Raw genomic sequence first — 25372 nt, forward strand, 5'->3', positions numbered from 1 at the left:
ACGAAGTCAGACAAGATCCATTAGACCGTTGACCCAGAGAAAGTAGGAGTATATGTCCTCTCTGGAAAGTCCAGGATGTGCTCGGCAGAGGCTTGCTGAGCTTGGCATTTAGAGCAGACCGCAAAGATCTTTCTACCCTCTAAAAACGGAGATTTTTAGTGTGACCGCTTGCCAATCTGGATATTATCGTTCGAGAGACTCTGTCACAATTGAGAGCAAACAAAGAGCCCAGCTCTTTGTCCGCATATTAGTAATGGCTAGGTGGAATCTTCCACTCCCTTGAAAGTTTAGCATTAACTATGCATTGATGTTCTAAAAAGGTGAGGGCTGAAGAGGAAGACCTAGAGTGGCTGCAGCCCTCTTTGGCCAAGCTATCTACATGCCCATTGCCGTGAATGTCAACATGTGAAGGGATCCACTGAAAATGAACGTCATGGGACTCTGAAATAATCCTGAGTTTGAGAAGGATGGAAATACGCTTTTGTGAGATGTAAGAGAGCAGAAATTGTGTGATTGGTAGGCTTGATATTTTATGCGTCCCCAATGTTTTGGCAGAAAAAAAGGACTTGATCAATGGTGCTATGGTCCTTTCTGTAGCCAAACTGTTCGCGTGGCATTAGATTCTTACTGTCCAGATAGATTTGAATTCTATTTAAAATCATTTTCTCCATAATTTTGCAGGCTGTAATAGTCAGTGCAGTTGATCTAAAGTCCTTAAGAGCCCAAATCTTTTAGCCAGTTTTCTTAAGAAGATTACAGTGACCCTTTTCCAGTCAGATGAAAGACGTATAGTTTTCCTAGACATATTTATAATATCGGACATTCAGTTATTTTCGTTAGCAGTTTCTGTACATCGATTTTTAATACGCAACTATTTGGAAAATTATGTTGCAGTTATTGGAAGCTGTTTAGAAGAAGTTAATATTATCCCAGTTATACTTGTTTTTCTCCCCAGCCAAAAATAAAACATTTACACAAAGCTTTTCAATGTTTTAAAAGAATCTCATTAAAATCCTAAATGTTTGATATTGAATTTTGAAATTACCATTATAACAGGCGCGAAAATATTATTCCCTACACTAAGAATAAAATCCTGCAATTTTCATTTCTATCAATGTTTATAATGATAACTGCAGAGTATTGGCTTGGCAAAAATGCTCGGTAAGTCCAATTCAGATGTCAGACTCCATGTTCAGAGCTTTGGTCCCCTACCAGGAGAAGATGCTGCCAAATTTTTTGACTATTTTGTAGATAATGGCTCGAAAATAGTACGATTTTTGTTCGCATGCGAAATTGTTAGTAGAGACTTCATGGAACCAACAATGCTGTCAAAAGATGGAAAAATAAAATAAATTTATTTGTCAGGAAATCCCATTTAAGAAAAGAGGAAATAGAAGAACTGATTTGTTTTCTAAAAGAGGAAGCTGAATGTAGTGTCTCATTAGCAACAAGAAAAGATTTAAATTTAGGAAGAAAATAGAGAGCAATAAGTACATAAATCTAGATAATCAAATAATCCGAATAATGGAAAAATACTCGTTATTTAAAGAACCTGTCTTATTAAGTTGTATTAAGAGCCTGTATTATTTTGCTATATTTGTTCCCACAAATATAACAAAATTCTTATAAAATAATAAATAATTGAATAAAATAATTTTATAAGTAATTATTTAAATTGATTTTTTTATATAATTATTTATAAAATAATAAATAATTATCTAAAAAGCAATTTGTAGCAATAAAGTGAAATCAAATGAAAAAAAATAAAGCAATTGTAAACTTGAAGAAATGAAATGCCTAAAATGTTCAACTTTTGTATTATAGGTAATTTTTCATGTAATTATTATTCATTCATATTTCCTTCGTCTATCATATTTTTTAACTTGGTGTCATAGATTGAAATTATATTTAAACAGCAATGTGGCTGCAATATTGTATTTTGTATTTTAAATCTTGTTGGATTGAAATAATTTATTTGATTTGTACTATATATGGTACACTCCCGAGTATCTGACAGATGTAACAGAAGGACTGGCCGGATAACAAAAAAGCCGGATAGGCCTGAGTTCTATGAACTTATTTCGTTGTCCACCAATACCAAAAGAGACGTTTATATACCCAAATTCCCTATTATTATACGTATTTTCTCACTTCTTATTGAGTACTAAGCCCTCCACTTATCTCAAGCCACGTAGAATGTGAACGCAACCGCGGCCCAGTTAATCACAGAAACTTGTCGAATTAAAATAGAAGACTGTTCTGGTAGTTTATATATGTTTAAAAACTGCACTGCGCCTTTCAAGAATTTATTACAAATAATAAGTTAAAGGATATAAACTGGATTACAAGGATTCAGCATAAATACTGTAATGTCTAACTTAAATGCGGGAAACATAAACAAAACATGAATGTAAATTGTAGGCGTAGTTCTTAAGAAGATTGACTCAAACAGATTTTATTTTCCGCTGATAAATGAGTATACAGATATGAAAAGGTAACCCTGAGATACGAGTCAAAATTTACGGTTTTTAGTTTTTAAAAATAGACGTCCGTCAATTTTCTTAATATACGTCCGTTACACTCTAATAAAGCAGTGAACTACGAGCAGAACTCTGCTCTTTTCCTGTCACAACTTGTATTTTACACACGACACGTAGGAGGATCATAGCAGAAGCCCACTTCCAGTGCCTTGGCAATGTTGCCAATGCAACGCCTTGCATTCCTCATTTAATTATGATAAAAGAAAACTAGGCCGGATAGTCGCGAACCTGATACTTGGAAGTGTACTATATTCTAATAATAGAATATATAATAAATTCTTCGCATTTACTTTATTATTTTTAATTTTAATTTATTTATATTTAAGTTTTTTTTATTAATAAGCACTTTAAAATGTTTAAGTATTGTAAAAAAATATTAAAAAGGGCGCATGCCCATTACTAAATTAGTTTTATAAAACTTTTTTAAAATTATTTGTTAATCATTTTATAGCAATCTTGAAACGAATATTATTTCTCTGTAATGCGTTCATTAAATTCGTAGCAATCTTCTTTCAATCGCGATATAAATGTTCATGAACAAAGCTAAGGCCTTGATGCTAAAATTTCCCTAATAATTATGGCTAACATTCATTAACCAAAATAACTTATATTTATTAGATTTTAACGATTTGAAATTAAGCAGCATAAAATTATATTAATAATTTCTTTGCAAATTATAAATTTAAGCAATATTTTTTTTAAATCTCTATTTTAAGATTGTCGATAAATATCTAGATATCATATGCTATATAGATATCATATGTAAATTGATTGATTCCAATATAGAGATCATATGTAAATTTAACAATTGTATAAAAAATTTTATAAGTTGAAGAATATTATCTTCAACAGAAAAGGGAATATGTTTTATATCTCTAAATGCAAATAAGCAGTGTTCAATTATCATCAATATTTGGAATTTTTAATAATCAAAATGAAATAATTATTATCAGTTCATTTCGAACACTTCTTATTATATCACAGTGCAAGAAAAAATTTGATTTTATTTTGCAAATATACAATTTAAAATCACTTATTTCTAGCAAAATTAGAATTTATATAAATAATTTTTAAAATTATAGAAAAAAAAGACAAAATAGATGGTTATCTGTCTACAGAAATAATATATAAAAACTGATCCAACTCTATTTGCGCATATCTATTTTAAATAGACGTTATTTTTTTTGAAAGACATGGCATGACAATTTAATTGATATGTTTTGTTTTAAAGTAGCATAAAAATTATTTTTATGCAATTATTTTTTTTTTGAAAAATACTGTGGGGAGATCCAAAAATTTTTTTATTTGCTAAAAGTATAATTAAAATTTTAATTAAACTCATCGAGATGCATATTCCCTTCCTCTAAAATTTATCTTTACCGTATTTGGCAGATCTAGGTGAATTGGCTGTAACTAATGAATAATAATACTTTAATACTCCAAAATTTATCTACAACAAATTTGGCAGCTCTAGGTCAATTGTTGGCCTGTAGAGCTCCAATAAATAGACAGGCACATATTCTTCTCTATTATTATTATAGACAAAAATTGCAGTCACCATTGTAATTTTTTCCAATAAATAAATTTCATTGTTTAGTTATGCATTTTTTTGTTGGCACCACATCCGAATTTCCAACTTCCTTTCGATAAAAGAGTCGCATAATTTAAATACTTATTATTCCATGTGTAGATGGTTCTTTACATGGTTGCTAAGCTTCCTGTTTGCGGTTATTATCGTAATTCCAAAAATCACTGCGGTTTCTAATAACGTTCTTCCGTTTATGGTTGCAGTTTCGCTTTATCATAAATCGATGCAAGAGCTTCCTTTTGAATATTTCAAGAATCGAAACATCTTTCGTTAATTATTTGCCCCAAAGTTTTTTATGGTTTTAAAATGCTCAGAAATTTAATTGAACAATATTTTTTAATGCTAGTTTTTTAACTTTAATAAAATAAATGTGTCGGGTTTTTGTTTTTTGTACTATTGAAAATTTTTATTTATTTTTTTCGCATTGAGAAAAGTGGTAATGAAACTTGGCTAATTGGAAAATTATGGAAGTACAATTAAAAGCTTATTTGACTCGAATTTTTAAAAAAATGGATCTACAAAGGACTGCGACAAAAGAAATCATTGGAACATTTTTTGAAAAGAAAAGTGACTTCTGAAAAAGCTATAAACTTGTCTTATAAATAAATTTAACTGATTAACTCAAGGTTTACCAAGGGGTCATTTTGATCCCTCTGAGAAAACTTTTCGTTAATTTTCTTCAAGAAAATTATTGCTGTATTTCATGAGAATATTTTTATTAATTTTCACTTACATTTATAAGAGATATAATCGCAAATCTTATCTTTTGTTTTTGTTTAGTTTCGGAGGAATGTACATCTACTTTTACCGAAGGGGTCATTTTGACATTCTAATAAATATTGTCGAGAATTCATACATTTATATTTAAATATTTAACGATATGATAGGGACGCACATAGATATAGGTATCAATATAGAAATAAATATGTGTTAGCAAAATGTGAGTATACAAGAAGCAAGAAGACAAAGCCGAAAGTTAGTCAAATAGAAGCAATTATATGTTGTTAATAAGAAGATGTGTGAGTCAATGTTTTGGTAGAAGATGATGGTAGAAGAATAGATGGTCTTGAAGACCTGGATTAGAAAATAAATACTTTTTTTAGTAAATAAACTTATCATCCCACCACACCTCAACAAATATACTGAAAATATAAAAGTTTTTTTCTACTTTAACTTCATAATAGATTGGTAAATTTATATTTTTTCTAATTAAATACCGAAAGAGGTCATTTTGACCCCTTTGGTAGAAATAGGTATACGGCAACTCCTGGTAAACCTAGTGTTAAAAAACAGGAAATTATATTTATACATAAAGTAAATAATTATAATTTTTTAAAATGTGGAAAGTGTTTAAATGTGTTTATTAAGGATGCAATTAATTAATAAAAATAATCTCGAAATAAATTTCTGACAGTTCATGTCCTAAGACATGTTCTCTTGCACATTAACCCTTTAAAGGGCCATTTTTTTCTAGTCATATTATGTTAAAATATTTTTAGGCTTGAAATTAGAATAAAAAAAGGGATTCATTTAGATTATTAGATAAATTTAATTTGATTAATTAATTAATTTGGTTAATTAATAATTAAGTAACAAATAAAGACACATCATTTTGATTGAGATAAAGAACTGAAGCATATAAATTTCTGTCTTCCTAAAAAAATTTGTCAGAACTTATGCCAACCTACAAAATTTCATACAAAGATTGATAAATTTGGTGGGAAGCATACTTCCCACGGCCCTTGAAATGGTTAAATGCAATTTGATTTCTTAAATGAAGGCACATGCTGTATAAGAATTATTATTTTTAAAAAATTCACGAAAACTGCATCTTCTGTAATAATTAATAAATATTTTCTTTAATTATGCAATGTCATTATTGAATAGTACTGAACTATTAAATCCTTTTACTGAGATGAAAAAAAATTCCATATATATGAAAAGAATTGTCTATAATATTTATCAATATTTATTTTAAATACTTAAAATATATTGATCGTTTTCTAATTTGTTTATCTCTACTAATAATAAAGAAAAATGCATGTGTGTGTGTTTGTTCTTCTTTTCCCTTTGTTACTTTTTAAGGTAAAAAAATTAAACAAAATTTTAGCGTTTTGTGCTAAAAGAAATTTAAAATCTGAAAATATTAAAGTACAAAAATAATTTTAAATCATCTTAAAATTTAAAAATTATCCTTTCAATAATAGAAATGTTTTGAAGTATTTCTTTTTTCTTCTATTTATGAAAATATTTTATTTGTATTTCATAATAATATTTTGTTGAAGTGGAGCTCAAATCGTTTTTAATGTTGCTACTAGTATTTCATCTTGTCTTTTTTTCGTTATTGATTGTCAAGATATGAAGTTTCGGCTTATTGTTTCTTTTCCATGTTCAGCAAATTCGACATTACGTATAGTAGAATTTCGTAAAATTTATGAAATTTTATAATTAATATTTTAATTTAGAATCAAGCAACGAAAAAAAAACTTTTCAAATGCGCCCATTTTTAAGTACTGCTGTTCTTTACTGTGAAATAATTGGATGTATAAAGATATAGATAGAAAATGTGTGTGTTAAGTAGCACAATGTACAGAAAGATGCATGGTTTCCAATATAACATAAGTTGCATGTCAGTCTGAATTTGAAGTTTACAAATATTTTGCTGAGGAAGCCTTTAAGACATACTTACACAAAATATTTGACATTTTTAATAACTATTATCACGGCGAAACAACTGGTTTCAAATAACGTTGCTTATTAAATTATTTAAAATATGAATAATGATTCAAAAAAGAATAAAATTTTATATGACTGATTGTATTTTATTTTGGGGCATCATAATATTATTGTATGAGAAACATCAGTTTTAACTTCATTATTTAATAACTAATATTTTTTTACAATATAATCTTAGATATAGTTTTTAGTGTTTACTCTTTTAAATTCTTTTTATTCTGTTAAACGTCAAATATTTTTCAACATATATCTGTCATGTATGGTTTGAACTTCTTATTTCGAAATTATAACTCTTAAAGAAATTTTGTTTAATTTTCTTTTTCTTACTTTATGAGAATCAGATTTTTAAAATTACATTAATTCCTTACTGAATATAAAATGCTTCCTTATCATACTTATATAGTATTTTAAGGTGTACGTACACACTAGAAGATTTTTTTAAAATTTTAACCTTAAAAATCCAGTTTTTCACAGTAGGTCGTTAATGTATGTTTAAATTCATTTCAGTGAGAAAAAAACACATTACACTAATTATTAATTAATTAAATAATATTTAATGAGCTAATTATCATATTTTTTGAAACATGATATCTTAAATTCTAATTTGTACAGACACACAATTCTAGTTGTAAATTATGCCTAATATTAGTATTCATGTTGTCTGCCTCAACCAAGTTATAAAAATATAGTTTTTTTTTTTTAACAATTTTTTCATCAACGATGAATAGAAAAAGTGAGATTTTTTTCTGTAATTTTAACTTTTAAACAGCTATAAAAAATTTTATTTCTATAAATATAACTTTGATTGAGGCACAAAACATCCGTTATTTCATACAGATTATTTTCATGTATAAATAAATGTATTTGGTTAATTTCTTGTTGAGTTATGATTGTTTGAATGAAGCAACATTGTGTTAAAATATCATTCTTCATAAAATGAGTTTTAAAAAAACCGCAACTAGAGTTTTTAATGAAAGCACAATAATTATAACTCGAGAAATATTTCGAATATTGACGACATCTTGGTATCGTTTGAAAGCTAAAGGATCAGAGAACATTATTAAGCAATAAAAAAAAATATTAGGTATTTTGAACGATTTTCAAAGTTTAAAGTATGTACATAAATAGAGCAAAAACATCATTTAAAATATCAAAGGTATCTGTTTTATTTTCTACTGCAAAACACTTAGAAATGTTTTAGTGAGTTTAAAGAAAATCCTACTATAAAGAAAGAATACTTAATGAAAGCGAAAATTGTACGATAAGGGCAAGACAAAGTCAAGAAAATGAAAATTAGTTATAAAATAGCAAACTTCGTTTTTCTTACTTTTTTTTATGCTGGATAGTAGCAAAGGTAAATAAGCTGAGGTCTCCTGATTCCTAATATTCTCACTTCAGTTGGAGGTTATTGCTAGTATTTTATTTCATCATCATTTTTATTTTGTATCTGACATTGCATTTTTTCTGTTAATGAATCACTATTTGTTTCAATGCGATTTTAGTAATTAGTTTTGATTTGAGTATTCGTGAACATTGTGGATAGAGAAGATCTTACTGTAAAGAAACACAACATTTAATATTACTAAATATTTACTTCTAAAATGTGTTAAAAATAATATTTTTTTTTTAATTTTTTAAGCATTCTGACAAAGCACGTAAGATTTTCTACTAGAATTTTGGTTAGCCAATCTGCCAGAGATATTGACAGGATAACAACCGTTTAGATAGACACATCTAATTATACTGTAATGTTTCAAACTGATCAATTATTTTTTCATGTTTATCGAACATTATTCCCTTTAAATATATTAAAAGTACCAAGAAATACATATATAAAAAAACAGTGGCCGAATTAGTATGAAAATATTGTTTCGACAGAATAATAGATCCTATCTGTATCTACCATAATACCATCATATAGTTTTTATAATTAATAAACAAAATTATCAACTATTACTTGATAATTTTGAAAATAATGAAACATTGATGGTGAGTGAAACAAAAAAAGGGTACTATAATTTATGTAAAAAAATATACTCTTTATTAATTGTAGCATGTAGCTAGCCGGAAATAGAATACTAAATTTAAATATAGAATTTTATTTTAATAATTTTTTGGTAGATGTATAGTAATCTGTTATTCTGGGATAATGCTCGATCATTTTGAAAATTTTCATTTCAACCGGGTATAAATTTCAATATGTCTACAAGTTTCTGTGTTTTTAGTTAATATTTCTTACTGATAAAAAAAATTACTAGCTATTTCGTAAAATATAAATTTTGTCAACAGCATTTAATTATCTGGATGATATTATGCAAATAATTGCTCCTACATCTAAATTCATCAAAAAAGCTTCTTTGTAATTGGTTTAAACATGTAGGATTCTGAGTTCCTCTAAGAGCAACGAATTCTTTATCCTGGTCTTTTATTATCTGTTAGATTTAAAAATATTCTGTCGCATTGCAGTTGGGCAACTGATTCTTTGCTGGTCACATAAAAAGTATTATATGATTTCCCGTTACATTTGTTGAATGCCAAAATTTTTAGCACATACAGCGGAATAGGGTTGCAAGTTTTATAGCTACCGTTGAAACACAAAAAAAATTATTCCCAATGTTAAATAATAGATTTTATCTATTAAGAGTAATATAAAATAAAATATTTCCAGCTGATATACATTTATGGGAAATAATTTCATACCTCATATTACTTCATTTATTTTTTGCAGTAATTTTAACCATTGCTGGTTCCAGCAAGTTAAATCTCTATACTACTGGGATCTTGTACAATTTTTTTTTTTTTATTGATTGTAGAATGGGATCTATTGTTAGTTTAAACTTTTACATGAAAATAAGACTTATAAAAAATCATTTCAAATCAAAGAGTATCGGATAAAGATGCAAGTCTATCTTCTTTTTATCTTCCAATGAGATTACAGACATCACTTCTATCCTTCATAATACTGATTTTATTACCAATTGCTTGCAGAGATTTTTCATATCTCTGGCAGCGATATCTTCAAGCTCATCTATGGTTTGTAAATAATATAGGCTTCGTTTGTTTTGAGACTTTTTAACAATCAATTAAAATAAATCTATTAGTTGATACATCTCACAATAATTCTGAAAAAAAAAATTAAATATTTGCGAAAACCCCTGTTTTGAAATCCATACTATCTAAGGCTAATTAACCGTCGTATAAGTTTAAATTCGAATGATCCATGAAAGTTATGAAAAATGAAAGTTATCTATAATTATTATCATCTTATAGTATGTAATATTTTAGAAAATATGGAATAATCTATACTATGCACTATTTTACATGAATCGCAGCCGAATGTGGGTATTAATAAATTGTCTTATTTAAAAACAATAATTTACTTACATAGTCAGATTATAAATATTTAATTAATGGCAAATGATCTCATTCACATGTCTGTCTCATTTGTAAAACTTTCGTTGTTTATTTGCTGAATTCTTCTCTCCCAGTGTCAACGAAATAGACCTGGGTTGCAACTTTATGACCAGAAAGTGAAGACGCTGAAAAACAAGAATTGTTGAGGCGAGTTCGACTGGCGGAAGAGATATCTGGTTTTCTGTTTGAAATAGATGTATATAATCACACTTGTTTAGATCTATCAATAGATGTATATGCCTATTTTCCATTGATGTCTAGAAGGTACTTTCTTCCTTTGCAATACTTGATATTAGCCATCAAAAGGTTTCTGTATAGGACTTCATAACATGCCTCTAAGAAGGAAATGATTTAAGGATTTCTGGATGAATAAATGTTGGGAGTCATGGGTAATGTTGGGAGTTGGGGAAAAAAATCATAGGATTATTATCTGGCTTTGAAACATAATTCTCCCAGAGATCGAATAGAAATAACGAAGACTAGTTCCGCCATAGTGCACTATACATCATCCTTTAAAGAAGATTGAAAATCAAATAAGATGATGGAGATTGCTTCTGTCTGGTGTTCAGTAGCGTGACACTTGATAGCACTTTTCAATGGACTATGGAGTTCTTCGGTTTTCTCATTGTCTTGTGGATGAAATCCTGTTATTCTACACTTTTAGACACTTGAGAGCACCAACCCTTGAGGTACTTACTGAATTGAAGACCGAATTGACGTCATTTGTCTGTTATTAATATGAAGAAGCTCCAGAATGAGAACCCATGATGAAAAAAAGATTTAAGCTACAATCTCAGAAGAAACATCTTTGAGCTTCTAACCGTCTGGAAAATTGGTCTCTTATCGTCAGATATGTTTAATCATTTGATGGCGAAATTCAAATCAGATTCAAATTAACATATTTAAAATGGTTTGAAGACTCCTGGAATACTGAAAGAGACTTATTGATATGGTGACGAATATTTGACTTTGGGCAAGCTTGTGTCTTGTCATTTAGACACAATTGAAGGTGTTAATAGCATTAAAAATGTTTCTTCAGTAATTTCACTGAGCGACGTAGGCCAGGATGAGATGCATTGCAAAATGTACAGAATAAGGGTGCTCTTATGAATTAAGGGATCTTGTTTTACCTGTTGAAATTTTACATATAACTTCAATTGTAGGGTTAGAGAGCGAGACTTTCTTAAAATATAATGTTATCTGAAATGCCATAAAAATAGACAGTTCTTGCTTTGTTTTGTGATTTAGCAATAGCAGCATATCCAAATTTGCTTGGAAAAGTAACTGTTAAGACGAGACATGCAGCAGTTACGGCATTATCGGGTCCTGATAATGATAAACGATATTGGAGTGAATTGTAATTCATAGGCCAGTTGACGCAGTTATTATATTTCTGTCGAATTGCATATGTTAACGTTTTATAATCTATGAAGAAAGTGAATTACTTTGCTTTTAGCATATACGAAAGTATCAAATAGCCAATTAGATTGCAAGATCATAAGCAATGTAGTCTCGATCATAAAAGCTGTATAAGGAATTTTTGCGCTAAACTTTTGCTAAAAGAAATTTAAAATCCACAACTTGGGGAAGAACCTCACCAAAGTCGAAGTCGGATCTATCTACATAAAAAGCTAGTGTAATTATTGTCGAAGGTTGGACAAGAAGTATGACATCAGAAATAGACTGTTTGTGTTTCTAAAATGCTTCGGTAGCTTCAGAGGTCCATTTTATCTGTCACGAGTTTTTTTTTCCCCTTTTTAAACCTTATAAAAATTTGTTGAATAGTTGTTAAGTAATCTTTGGCAAAAGTAAGTGATAAAAGTTTAACAATCTTAAACTTTTCTTAAAGAATCAACAGTGTATGGTTGTTTATATTAAAGGAGCGTTGACTTTTTCTGAAAGAGGCTTTACATTTTTAGTGATAAGATTACCGAAGAAAATAGAGTCCAATTCTAACCATACATTCAATTTCATGCCATAAACGTTAAGATATTGGGTTATTGCTCTTTAGTGAAATGTGAGCTCTTCAAAAATATCAGAAAAGCACAAAACGTCTTCCAGATAGAGAGAAAATGTAAAGCTTCTAAGAACTTCCAGTATAAGCCGCATAAAGATCTATGGTGTATTCATGAGGTCGAAAAATAATCTTGTATATTTGCACTCATCTCACAGAATTGTTACAGTTGTCTTGAGATATTACATTCAGCTATAAGAATTTGAGAGAATGTGTTAAGCATTTTTTTTTGACGTGCAATGCATGTTAAGTTATCCTATAGCTGTCCTTTGCTTTACTTACTTTTCCAAAATCATGTAACTAAGACATAGTATAATTATCAAAGCAACAACATTAAGCTCCTTGTGATCTGCAGGATATATTATAATGTTTGATTTTGGAACTATACCTAGAAGACTCTTTAAAGGTCTTACTATGGCTTGCGCCTGCAAAAATTCTAATTTTGATTTCCCAACATTTTATAACTTTAGAAGTTATAATCTTGGCAAAGCCTTTAATCATTTGCGATAAAAAGAATGCCACCCATGTTGAAATGTTTTGTCACAAAATCGCCCAACTCATGTTGTTCACGTCGGCAGGCAATTATCAGAGAAGTAAAAAAGATGTTTGTTACCTGTCGACTCAGATGGTTTGTCAGGACATAGTATACAGGAGCAAAGACAGAAAATTAATTCATGTAGAAATAATAATAATAATATATATATATATTATAAAAATTTTCCTTTGTAACTTTATATGGCTTCGCTGCGAGTTACAGTGGACTATTTTGGATGAAGCGCCTGTTAATCTTTTGTCGGCATAAGAGGTAAAGGGAGGATCTCGAGTTAATATATATAATGATTGTATCGTGAGTTGTTAATTAACAATAATTGACCATTTGACAATTCTATCATTTCCGATGCCAGTCAGGTTTTTATCTCCTAACTGAAGTGCAGTCATCATTTTCTTCACTTTCTGCAAATCTGAATCTCCAAATTCACTACATTCCATTCAAAATGTGTCTTTTATTTCTCAATGGAAGGTTAATTAAACATTATATCTGAAACGTAAGAAAGAATTTTGATGTGAAAGTTAGTGATAAGAGCAAAATTTTTAGTATAATTGCTTGCGATACCACTAAAAGAAAAAAATATTATTGCAATGCGCAATCCACAGCTGAAGATTTGATCCCGAAAATGGTGGAAGTCATAGAACAATGCATGAGAATTACGTATCTTCAGTCAGTTTTTTCCTTGGAGCAAAGTAAAAAGGGTAAAAATTAATTTCTTCAAGCAAGAAGACGAAAGATATGAAGCATTATAATTGAAATGATGCCAAGGGAATTTAACTACTTTGTCGTCGCTGTATATTTACCTACTCGCAAAAATTAATTTGTTTCGCAGGGGGGAAAATACCAGTGGGAGAATCTCTCTGAACTTTTCTTGCATTCTTCTTAATAAAGGTATTATCCAACCTCTTCTGCATAAAATTGAGGAATTTGAACAAAGTAGAGAACACCAAGCATACTCAGATTTTTTTTCTTCGAATTCCGCACTTAAGTGCTTTGTGCTAGTCACTATGATGGTGAAGAAAATAAGGTATGCATTTTGAACGTTTTTTTTTTACGACCAATTTAAGACAAAATTACATAAAAAAATTTTTTAAATAAAGTAAAAAAATCACATATAAATTTTCTTTACCTAAGTTGCTGCATTTTTGAGTTATTGCGGTGCCATGCATGAGAATGCACAGATGAATAGAAAATCAATATCTCTGTAAACTAAATTCAAAATTCGATTTAAAAAACCACATTTTAGATATTTACATATTAAATATTACAACTGTATTTCAAATTTTATTTATCTAAATATTTCAGTTTTTGAGTTACTGCATTTACATGCATGCAGAAGCACAGGCAGATTGACGGATAATAAATACTTGGGCAAATGTGATTCAAAATATGATATACATCTGCTTTCAGATTTAAATCTGTGTACCAAATTTTATTAATCTAGCTCTTTTCTTTTGCAGTTAACTAGTACCCTTATATTCAGATAGACTTCATGCAAATAGACTTTCTATGAAATTTGAGAGAAATTTACAATCTTGTTTTAAGGACCACGTATCAAACTTCATTCGCCTAACTCAAAGCGTTCTTGAGTTATCATGTTGACAGACGGGCAGACATAATTTCAAAAATATATTTTTCGAACTTAAGGTGGTCCGAAATGTGAAGATTCGTCGAAATCTCGAGAGTGAAATTTTTTGATGATTAAAATATTTCTCTTTCCATACTTCATATGCGGGGGGGGGGGGGAAGGCTGTGAGAATTTTATAGCTGTCTATAGGGTCATCAGTTATTTCTACAGTCAAAACATAGATTTTAAATCATTGGTGATCAATACCGGGTGGGCAAAAAGTTTGTAGAAATTTTAAAAAATTCATAAACACGTAAAATTAAGCAAAATAAAAAACGGTTTGCAGATTTAGCATCCATAAGTCACGGGGTTTCTTGGGGTAAGAATTTTTTTTCAAAAACAGCCGATAGGTGGCGCTGGTATGAACGACTTAGTTGTAAATATATAAATGAGACAGGTGAATATAAATATTTACGCTCTTGATCCAGAATCAGTTCACCGTTGCATGCTATGTAAGTAAACAAGAATGCTATGTGGAAAAGATAAAGCTTTGTTGGCGAGGCTGTTTTACCTGAACCAAGAATCAGCGACTGTTACACTGCGTAAATTCCAACTTGAGAAAAATATGAAGAATCGGAAAGGACATTTAACAGTGACAGCCTCATAGAGCTTGTTCATGATTTGAGGAAATGGAATCGCTGGAAGATCATGTAAGGTCCGGACGATCAATGCAGCCAGTTCGGAGCGCGTTGCAGCCCAAATGGAAACATTAACTTCCGAAACTGCGGCAGGGACTAGCAGTGCACGAGAAGCTAGCAGACTCTTGGGATTACCACCATCCTCGATACGCAACATTCTTCATGTAGTTCTTAATCAGTGTCCATACAAATTACAGTCTTTTCATGAACTTTTAGCATCGGATACTGTAGAGGGAGAAGCATTTGTGAGGTGTGCTTTCTTCATAATTGAACATAATCCCTCATAGGTTTTTAACATGCTGTGGATAGATGAAGCTCATTTTTCGCTCCAAGTTAGTACAAATAACTGATGTATCTGGGAGACGTCAAATCCACGAGTGTACGCTGAGAAACTATTGCATTCCCAAAAGTCGCAGTGTGGTGTGAATTTCACAGCTTCCATCATCATAGAATCCTTTTTCTTTGAAACAATGTCCAGTAAATGGGTGGAAAACGATGACAATAAATGCTCAGGGTTATTTAACGCTTCTGCGCGAAAAGGTTGTTCCGTGTCTGCGTGAAAAAGATGCGTTTTCTGCTGTTACATGTAGCAAGATGGAGTAACATGTCACACTGTTATTCCAGTCTAGGAATTCCTGATACAGACGTTCGGGAAAGAGAGAATCATTAGTAGATGTTGCAAGTTTCCGTGACCTTCTCGGTCACCATATATGACACTAGCAGCCTTTTGGCTATAGGAAAATTTAAAATCCCGGGTGCATCAATCCCGTCCATCCAATATGTCGGAATTGAAAGATTCAATCCGCTGAGAGATGGCATGTGTACAGCCCGACATGCTGCACTCTGCCGTTGCTGGATTTATGACGCACCTGCAATGGGTAATCACTTATGGCGGTGGCATGTTGAACACATATTGCAATAATAAATGATTTGATAACATTATTTTTGTTATTTGCGTGTCTATTCTTACACTTATATAGGAAACATCATCTATCAGCTAGTTTTTGAAGTAACTTTTTTTCTTGCCTAAAAAAAATTCCTGTGACTTATTGATGCTAAATCTGCAAACCGTTTTTATTTTGCTTAATTTTACGGGTTTTAGGAATTTTTAAAATTTTTACGGACTTTTTGCCCATCCGGTATTTTTCAGAAGAATCTCTCTCGTTTCTAATAGTTGAGATGTTCATCTACTCTACCACCAGGACAAGATGGTGACCTTCCATAATACGAAAAACTATATTAATCCAAAAGGAAAGAACGAAAATGTAATTTTCAAAGAAAAGAAAGTTCAATTGCTGGAATATCTTTATTAGTCTTATATATGGAGTATTATAAAATTGCAAGAAATCTTTCTTTTTGAAAAATTATTTTGTTCTTTACGAAATTTACTCCGTTATATAGAATGCCATATTGTATATTTTTTCTGAAATTCATTAGTAAATAGAAACTGCATAAATATTGTTTTATTTTAAGTTTGTGTATGCAAAGACACGCGATATAATTTTTTTTTCTTCTACTTTTGTTGTTGAAAACCAATTTGTAATCTTGTCGGTATTTTTTAAATCGCAACGTAACCAACATCGATTTAAATTAATCGTTATGTTATTATGACTACGATCTAATTCATTCTTTGCATTCTGGTAAAAAAATTTCTAGTGACTCATGCCGAATTAATTTTGACAGTCCGAAAGAGAAGTCTGCTGGTAAGTGAATCTTTTATCTGTAGAAATATTTGAAGAACTCGTATCTTTTGGCAGTGCTCCATAACCGATTTTTAATAGCTCGTAGCGTTTCTGCAATTGCTTCTGGTAATAATCGGTTTTGGTTTCAAGAATTTCAGTTTGCAGGTCTTTTAACTTGCAACTCTGTATAAATCTCAAACATTGTTGACATTATATTTTATCAGATTTTTTAAGTCGTAATAAAAAGATGGTGCATACAATCGATGACGTATTGCATTCATTTCAAAAGTTATTGTTTTTGACCGTCAAGTTTTGATATGAATGTTATTATCAATGTGATCATTTATTTTTCCAAATTTATGTAGGAATCGTTACTTGGTATGAAAAGATTGATTTTTCTAAAGTAGTTTTTTTATTATATAAATTTTCCTTTAGACATAGAGCGATGGCTTCTAATCCCGAGATGCTCGTGCGAGAGATGGGTCATTTACAGATATCCAATTATTCCCCACAGCAGTACTCGCCTAGCAATAAAAAAGTTGCTCCTGTTGTACCACCTAAACCGAAATCGGATATGTACGCAACTGTAGCATCTAAATCGAATGGAATGTATCATGCTTCTATTCATTCATCTCCTCACTCAGCTACTACTGTGCACAGTACTGGTAGGTTGTTTTGTGTTATATTTTGTAGAAAATTATAAGTATTAATTTTATTGAATTTTTAATGAAGAATGCAATTTGTATCAATAATATAAAATTATTTTTCTCTTTTTTTTTTCTGTCAATCATGATATTTTTCATATGAATTGAATTTGGATTAATTAATGAATTTATCAAGTGTTATGCATTAAGCATCAACTGTACTTAGCTGTTTTATATAAGATAAAATCAAGTAGATCAGGGATATCAATTTTAAATATGATCAGTATAGTAATTATTTATTTATTTTACTTATATATGTATTTATTTTACATTGTTACTGACCATATTTGTAAATTTTGTAGTTTATGATATTTATTATATAGACAATTGATTTTTTTGATATTTTTTTAATTGCCAGGAGCATATGTTGGTTAGTTTATAATGTCATTAAACTTATTTTTAAAAGATGAAACCAAAAGGTTTGAAGTTAACTCTGTGAATTTGACAGCATTAGATAAATTTTATAAATGCATTTTCAGCTGTTAAGCAAATTATGAGAAGTACAAATAAATTTCTTTTTCTGTAATTTTATGTTGATTTCTATTAGAAATATTTTCCATAAATATTATAGTTAACTGATTTATTAATTGACACTTTATAATAGTGAAGGAGAAAGATAATTTTCTGTGCAAAACAATAATTTTGAATAACGAACTAATATTGCTTATTTTGTTTACATGTAAATAGCTCTATAAAATGAATTATTTTTTAGTAAGCTTTGCTCGTGCTAAAAGTATTAATCAAACTTGACTTTTATGAGTATAAAATCAGTTTTCTTTAGTCTGAAATGAACAATTTATAGTAGTTCAAAAAATTTATTCATAAATTTATTAAACTGAAATGTTTTATTGAACTTTCACATTCTAAAGGCATTTTGAAAATTCTGCTTAAAAATCCTAATCTTGCCTTAGCAGCTTAAAATTATTATTTGTGTTTGGAGGAAGAAATTACATATGCTTTATTTTTATGTATATTTTTCTCTTTCACCACCCATGTATGTATTCCTAATACAGATAAGAAAAATTAAAAGCATACTTTTCTATGCGTACCAAGTAGGGTGAAAATTGCAATTATGGATGTTTATCAAACTTGAATGGTTATCGAAACTGTTATTTGGTCATTTTGATCAAATAATGCTCATGACATAGATGACATTCTAAATGTTAGGTAGTTCGTTGACAGTATTCTAAAATCAAAACTTCTTCATTTTATCTGGATCCATTTATAGACATTATAGCATTTAGTTTGTAGTTACACTACATTAATATACAAATAATGGCTCTCTAAAAAGAACAAAAAAATGCTGAAATAACCAGAAAACTACTCCAACCTCTTCCTTATTGAATATTTGTATTATTTGAAAACATGAATTTGTTATCCTTAAAATATAAGAGAAGTAATTAAAGCTATAATTTCCACTGAATATTCCTTAATAAAAAATACAAGTTTCAAACATTAACAAGATCAATGAAAGGTTGCTGACCAGCTATTTTGAAGAATTAAAGTATGCATAGTTATTAATTAACTGCTGAAGGATTGACAATTCCTCGATACTCTTCATAATTTTGTTTTATGAAGAAGAATGTTATATTTCTGATATTTAGTTTGTGTCTTGTTCATTATCTTATTTCAGAACATTTTTTTTTACTATGAAAAAATATTTTTTTGCTGTTAAGTCTATTAATATACTGTTTACTAATCAGAAATTTTTTCTTACAATAGATTTTGAATCAAATGCTTTTTCCTTAGGGGATCCCATTTACAGTAATTATCATCCTGATGATGATTTACCTCCCCCTCCACCGCCACCTCCTCAACAAGTATCTTATTCACCACCTTCATCACAACATTATCCTCCACCTCCTCCTGATACAGTTCCTGCACCTTCTTCGCCAGCAAATTCAACTTATGGAACTCAAGCTGGCTATTCTTCCTATAGACCTAATTCATCAGTGGTAAGATGAGAAGCTATTTATTTTTTTCATTGTGTCACATATGTTTTCTTTGTGTGTGTGTGTATTATATTTATTATTAATAAGAAATTAACTCTTTTTTTTTTTTTTTTTTTTTTGTGGAATCCTTTATTACTACAGAATATGAATGAAAGTAATATTTTCAATATCAGATCCTAAATGTGAAAAATAAATAAATTATAAACTTTTAATTAAGTGATCTTTTTTTTTTTCCCTGCAAATATTACATTGTCACCGACTCTTCATTAATTTGCTATTGAATTATATATGTGTGGCAGTCCGAGATAAGAATATTTGTTGTTTGACATTCATATATGTATATAAAATAATTTGATTGCTTAATGCTTTCTTTTTATATTGTTCTGAATTAGATATTTTTATTGTAAAAAGTAATTGTATTTATTTTGCAAATAGTTTTTTAATAATTTTAATTCCATTATTTTATTTATTAGTAAAAAAAAATAGCATTCTATGCTTATTGCTGTCAAATTACTATTATTCTTGTCTTAGGATTTAGAATATCTATTATTATTCTTTATTTGAATTAACTAAAAGTGTTATGGACACATTGTGTGCAGTGTAAACAAATTATCATATAATTTATCATTCTTAAGTTTCATTCTAAAAATTTTTAAAAAGAAAGTTTATAAATGATCATAAAGTTAAAGATTTCACTTTATGATAATTTTTATATCAGAAAATTTAATTAATGTATTGATGTTTTTTTTGTTTTTTTGAAATAAATACATCTTTTCATATTTATTTCCATTCAACTGCACACATTAATGTTATAAATGAATGTCATCTATTTTTTTATTACCTAATATATTTCCATGCTTTATTCTGTATGCATATAATGAAAATAAGGTACTTAATAATTAAAATTGTACTTTAGATGTAGAATTAAAAGAATTTTAAAGAAATGTGAAACTTGCTATATTTTGCACCCTCAAAATACATTGTACTAATTATAAACAATTTATTATTATTTAATTCTATCATTGTCTGTGAATTGTCTAAAAAATTTTTTAGTATTCTTGCTAAAAAGAAAAAAATTGTGCAATGACAACTATTAAAATATGGTTAATGTCACATGATTGTTATTTTAGAAATATATTAAAACATGCTCGAAATATTAATAAAGCTCAGAAATATACTTAAAAATAGATGTTTAACAACTATTGTTATTTATAAATTTAGATTTCTTTTCAAAATATGATGTATTGAGAGAGACTATCTAATGTTTACCACTGACTCAATCCTACAACTAACTAAAAGTGGAAACGATAATGAACAAAAAATTATTAAAAAATAGCATTTTATTTTCGATAAGTATTTTATTTTTTATGCAAAATATTTTAAAATTATAGTTTAAATTAAACACAAATATAATATGTATTGTATTTATCTTTCTTTTTTAATTTAATGTGTATTTGCTTTTCAGAATCTTTCCAATTTTAGTTCTTTCTCCTGTTTTTCCATACATTTTCTCCCACCTCTGAAATCCATCTTTTGAGAGGTGTGATATATTACCCAAGACTATTTTAGATACGTTTTCTTCAATATATATGTATATAATATAAATTCCAGTCTGTTTTCGATTCTTCAACTATTTTCTGCAGCAATGGATATTATCGCTTTATAATGCCTAACAGTTTTATTTTCTTTAGCTATCAAAATCTAAATAAGTGGGTGCGATTCTGTAATGTTAATATAAAAAAATACTTGGAATGAGTAAAATTCCTGGTATAAATCTTGAAAGAATGTTATGAGAATCTTGTTTGTTATGAATTTTTATAACAGTTTTTCTGTTTATTTGTCTGATTGCACAGAATGTCCATTGCACAAAATTTCTTTATGAATTATTTAAAATATTTAGTAGACAGTTAGATTTTGAGGTTAAAAGCAATATAAAATTATTTCCCTTTTGATTGAAATTAATCTAAACTATAGAATGTTTTTGAGGTATTTTAAAAAGCATACCTTAATTTTCAAGAAAAGTGTCGATTTTAAAATTATATTTATATTTGTCATTTCTATTATTTAAAATTAATAAGAAATTTATCTTTCAGAGTTCTTATGACACCAGTTCTATTTATGAACCTATCACTCCTCGACCACCCAGTCAAATGAGTAATCGCTCTAATTACAGCATGGGCAGTGGTAGTACTTCTTTATATTCCTCTTACTATCCAGCTTCTGGACGAGGAAAGGGATCTGCTGGGCGACCTACAGGCAAAGAAGCAGAAGTCGATCGTCTTACAGATCTTATGGTTCAAAGCATGGAAAATTCAAGTGATCCTGAATTTTATGGTATACTAATTTTTTAATATGTTTGTAGAAAATTTAAGTAAATAGCCTTTATATTGATATTTAGACCATAATCGTTTTCAATGGCTAACTTCATCTGTCATGTATTATTATGAATTAGATTTCTGTTAATGTACATTTTGAACAGATATGTCATTTTGAATCATTTCTTTTTATTGTATCATTACTTGTTTTGCATTATCATTGTATCCTGGGAAATCAAGAAAATTATAAGCTAGAATAAACAAATTGCTGTTTTAATTATTGGGTGGAAAAATATGACTTCATTATTTTTAAGTTTAAAAAAAATGTTTATTCTAAAAATTATAGATCAATTTGTGCAAAATATTTTATCTTGGGAACTTAAGTATTTGACCATATTTCATGCAATAAACAAATTCCACAAAGAAGAAAAAAAGTTGATTGTGTATATGCAGTCCATTATCGAACCAATCATTGATATTATGGGAATCGAACCTTTTTCCAGAAAAAAACATCCTGCATTGAAGTAAAACAAACAGTACTCTTAAAAGACAATACTTAATGAATATGGCAAGCACTGCAACACATTTCAATGAAGTAGCTATGTAATTTCTTTCACTGGTCTGAACCTTATTATGTCTTTTGCCATATTACAGATGTTTCTTAATTATTGTATGTATCCCTCTCCATTGATGGTTTCATCGAGTGATAGTTCCAAATTTGCATCATGGATTTTTATGTTGGTTTACCATGCTTTCTCTCATGTATGGAAAGCATCATTTTTAAGTCACCAAACCCATTCTTTGCAAGATATATTTGATAGGGCATAATAAGGCACTATAAATATCTAACAGCCACTGATGTGTTTCTACTGTAGTTTTCTTAGCAATGAAAAAATGTAACATAGCATCTTACAAATGCTGTGTGTTCAGCTTAAAACTCAGTATGTCTTTTAAGCTACAAAAAATATTTTTAATATTAATTGAAGGTTATCTTCTAATTTTTAAAAGTGATCAAACCTTTCAAATACAGCCTTCTTGTTTTACTCACAGGCAAGTTGCACATACTTTTTATTATTAAATTTTATTTTTTAATATTCTTTAAATATTATCATTTTTAGTTCAGACAGTACCACAATTTATGTTGTTGAATTTCCATATTTCTTAGAATGCAGAGCTGATCAGTACTTTCTTTTTTGTAATATCAGTTCTGATTCATATTGAATGTTGCTAAGTAACTTTCAAGACATTGCAACAATGGTTAAATTAGACTTGTGACAGTTGGCTAACCATATTTAAAGCTAAAGAATATATTCTTGTTGTCAGTAATGTTGTTATTAGAATCTTTTTTGCACAGATTTAAACAATTATAAACTTTTTCTTGCATAAAAGGGTAAGAACACATTTTTACCTTGGAGGACGTTTATTTTACCTTAATTAATAAATTATTATATAATTAATGTTTGTGGAAAAATCTAATTTCAGTGTTGTCTTATTTATCACTATTTACTTACTGACCATAAGAATTTTTACCCATTTTTTGACTAGGAAAATAATTTTCTCAGACCTCTAAAGCTTGGTGTGCATTTCCAGAAATAATTGCAGAGGATAAATAATAAGATAGATGGAATTAAAGATCTAGCATAAAATTAGAAATGATAGAAAAGAAGAAATTGATAAATGTTATAAAGGAAAACTAGAAGGGCCATACTTGCAAAACTGCCCAGAAAAACTAGTGGAGTAAAAATTGTGTCATTGCTTCAAAGTACTTTGAAAATACTTATTGTTTAGGCAGTAATTTAAATTTTATGTCTAAGATGAACGTTTTATTAACAGCAATTTCATGTAATTTTGTTTTTCTATTAAATTGTGGGGGGATTGTTTTGAGCTTATGAAGCTTGACAGGAGTTCTCATATATTTTTGAAAATAGATGATGTATTGTGTATAATTAAATCTTCTAGATATATGCATTTATGTTAATGTATAGATATAAATTGTTTCATCCTTTTATTCTCATGCTTCATAAAGAGGAGGAGGAAGAAGAAGAGATACCAGTAATTGGTGAGTGTAGATGTGAAAAGAAATGAATTAATGAGTGAAACAAATTTAAAACACTTTTCTTTAGTTTTTTACAAAATGTGTTTTGAATTGGAAAATAGTGAATTATGTTATGCATGTAATAATTCCTTAATATGCTTTTTTTATATATATCGAATTGGTTAGATATTCTAAGCAGAATTTTATTGAATGTTTTTGTGGGAAACATTAATATTTATACAATACAAATGGAGTATATTCATTAGTTCAATTTCAATATCTTTATTGTTATTAAATATAAATAAACTGTTCATTTTTTCATTAAAAAATTGTTTTTTTTTATTTTATAATTCTTGGAAAAACTTTTTGTATGTAGTACATTCTTTTGAATATTTCTTAACTCTAATGATGATTCAGATCAAAGTTTATAATTTAATGACAAGAAATCCTATTTTATTGTTAAAGTTTCGTATAATAATTTATTTCAGTGCAATGATAATTGCATTCATTTCATTCCCCTCTCCTATTTCTTTTTAAAATGTTTTTTTCCCCCTAATTAAAAAAAAAAAAAAGATTTCCAAGTTCAGTTCCAAATTTGTTTCATAAAAGTCATTTTTCTTTTTTTAATTGTTTTAATAAATTAGCATTAGATGATGTTTTTTTTTCTTTTTGTATTGCATATTGAATCAAAATGTTCTTCTCTAGGCATGTGTTACAAATGTGGTGAAAAAGTATTTGGAGAAGGAAGTGGATGTACTGCTATGGAGCATGTTTACCACATATCTTGCTTTACTTGTCACATATGTCGTAAGTTCATTTTATTGGTAGATTCAAATGCTGAAACTAATTTTTGTAAACATATAACTGTCATTTTAAATATCATTCAACTTTAATAGATAAGGAATTAAGAGGCAAACCCTTCTATGCTAAAGATGGGAAACCCTTCTGTGAAGATGATTATTTGGTATGCTTTTTTTTTTCACTTATTATGCTTTTATTTATATTTATGGATTTTCACTCTTGTAATAAGTATAATATTTAATGTATATTGTGAATTTCTTAAAAACATTTTAATATCTAACATTATCTTTAAATAATCAAGTTTGTTAATAGAATGTGAGCATTTTCTAATAGATGTTAATGATTTCAGTAAAATATTATTCCTTCCATATTTAAATTTCTTGTCATCTACATTATCTCTTTTAAGAAAGTTTAATTTTATTGTCAACTTTTCATGTTGTTTTATTGTTAATTTTATTTTTACAAGTTCCTATAAAACAACATGCATTGAAATTTGATATGTGTATATGGAAATAAAAATAGTGATTGCTTAAAGGATTTAAAAATTCTCCTACCATAAAACCATTTAACAAATATCTAACTACTTTTTTTTTTTTTACTATATGAAGAAAGATAACAAAATTAACTTTTAATTTTATCATTCTGCTATCTTCTGAGTTCACACGAACACTCACTGTTTTAGCATTGCCAGAAGCACAATAGACTAATTTTTGACGTTGAAAGCTAAATTGACCATCCTTCTGCTTACAATAATTGGCTATGTATTCCATCTGATA

At 28.6% G+C, this 25372-nt stretch overlaps 1 protein-coding gene across 5 annotated transcripts in view; it reads left to right on the forward strand.

Annotated features, from left to right (window-relative positions):
- LOC129965588 (lipoma-preferred partner homolog) overlaps positions 1–25372 on the forward strand; it is a 77539-nt gene that overhangs the window by 43076 nt on the left and 9091 nt on the right. Inside the window, exons 1-7 of one of the 5 annotated variants that reach the window (XM_056079615.1) lie at positions 16672–16810; positions 17225–17454; positions 19216–19448; positions 21539–21779; positions 23787–23819; positions 24501–24602; positions 24692–24759. In XM_056079615.1, coding sequence (XP_055935590.1) covers positions 17235–17454; positions 19216–19448; positions 21539–21779; positions 23787–23819; positions 24501–24602; positions 24692–24759 — 897 coding nt within the window. In that variant the 5' untranslated portion in view covers positions 16672–16810; positions 17225–17234. Of the gene's footprint in view, positions 1–16671; positions 16916–17224; positions 17455–19215; positions 19449–21538; positions 21780–23786; positions 23820–24500; positions 24603–24691; positions 24760–25372 lie in introns of those variants that run through there. The other 4 variants (XM_056079616.1, XM_056079612.1, XM_056079614.1 and 1 more) reach the window with 4 other exon arrangements.

The sequence above is a fragment of the Argiope bruennichi genome, chromosome 4, assembly GCF_947563725.1.
Source record: "Argiope bruennichi chromosome 4, qqArgBrue1.1, whole genome shotgun sequence".
Taxonomy (NCBI): domain Eukaryota; kingdom Metazoa; phylum Arthropoda; class Arachnida; order Araneae; family Araneidae; genus Argiope; species Argiope bruennichi.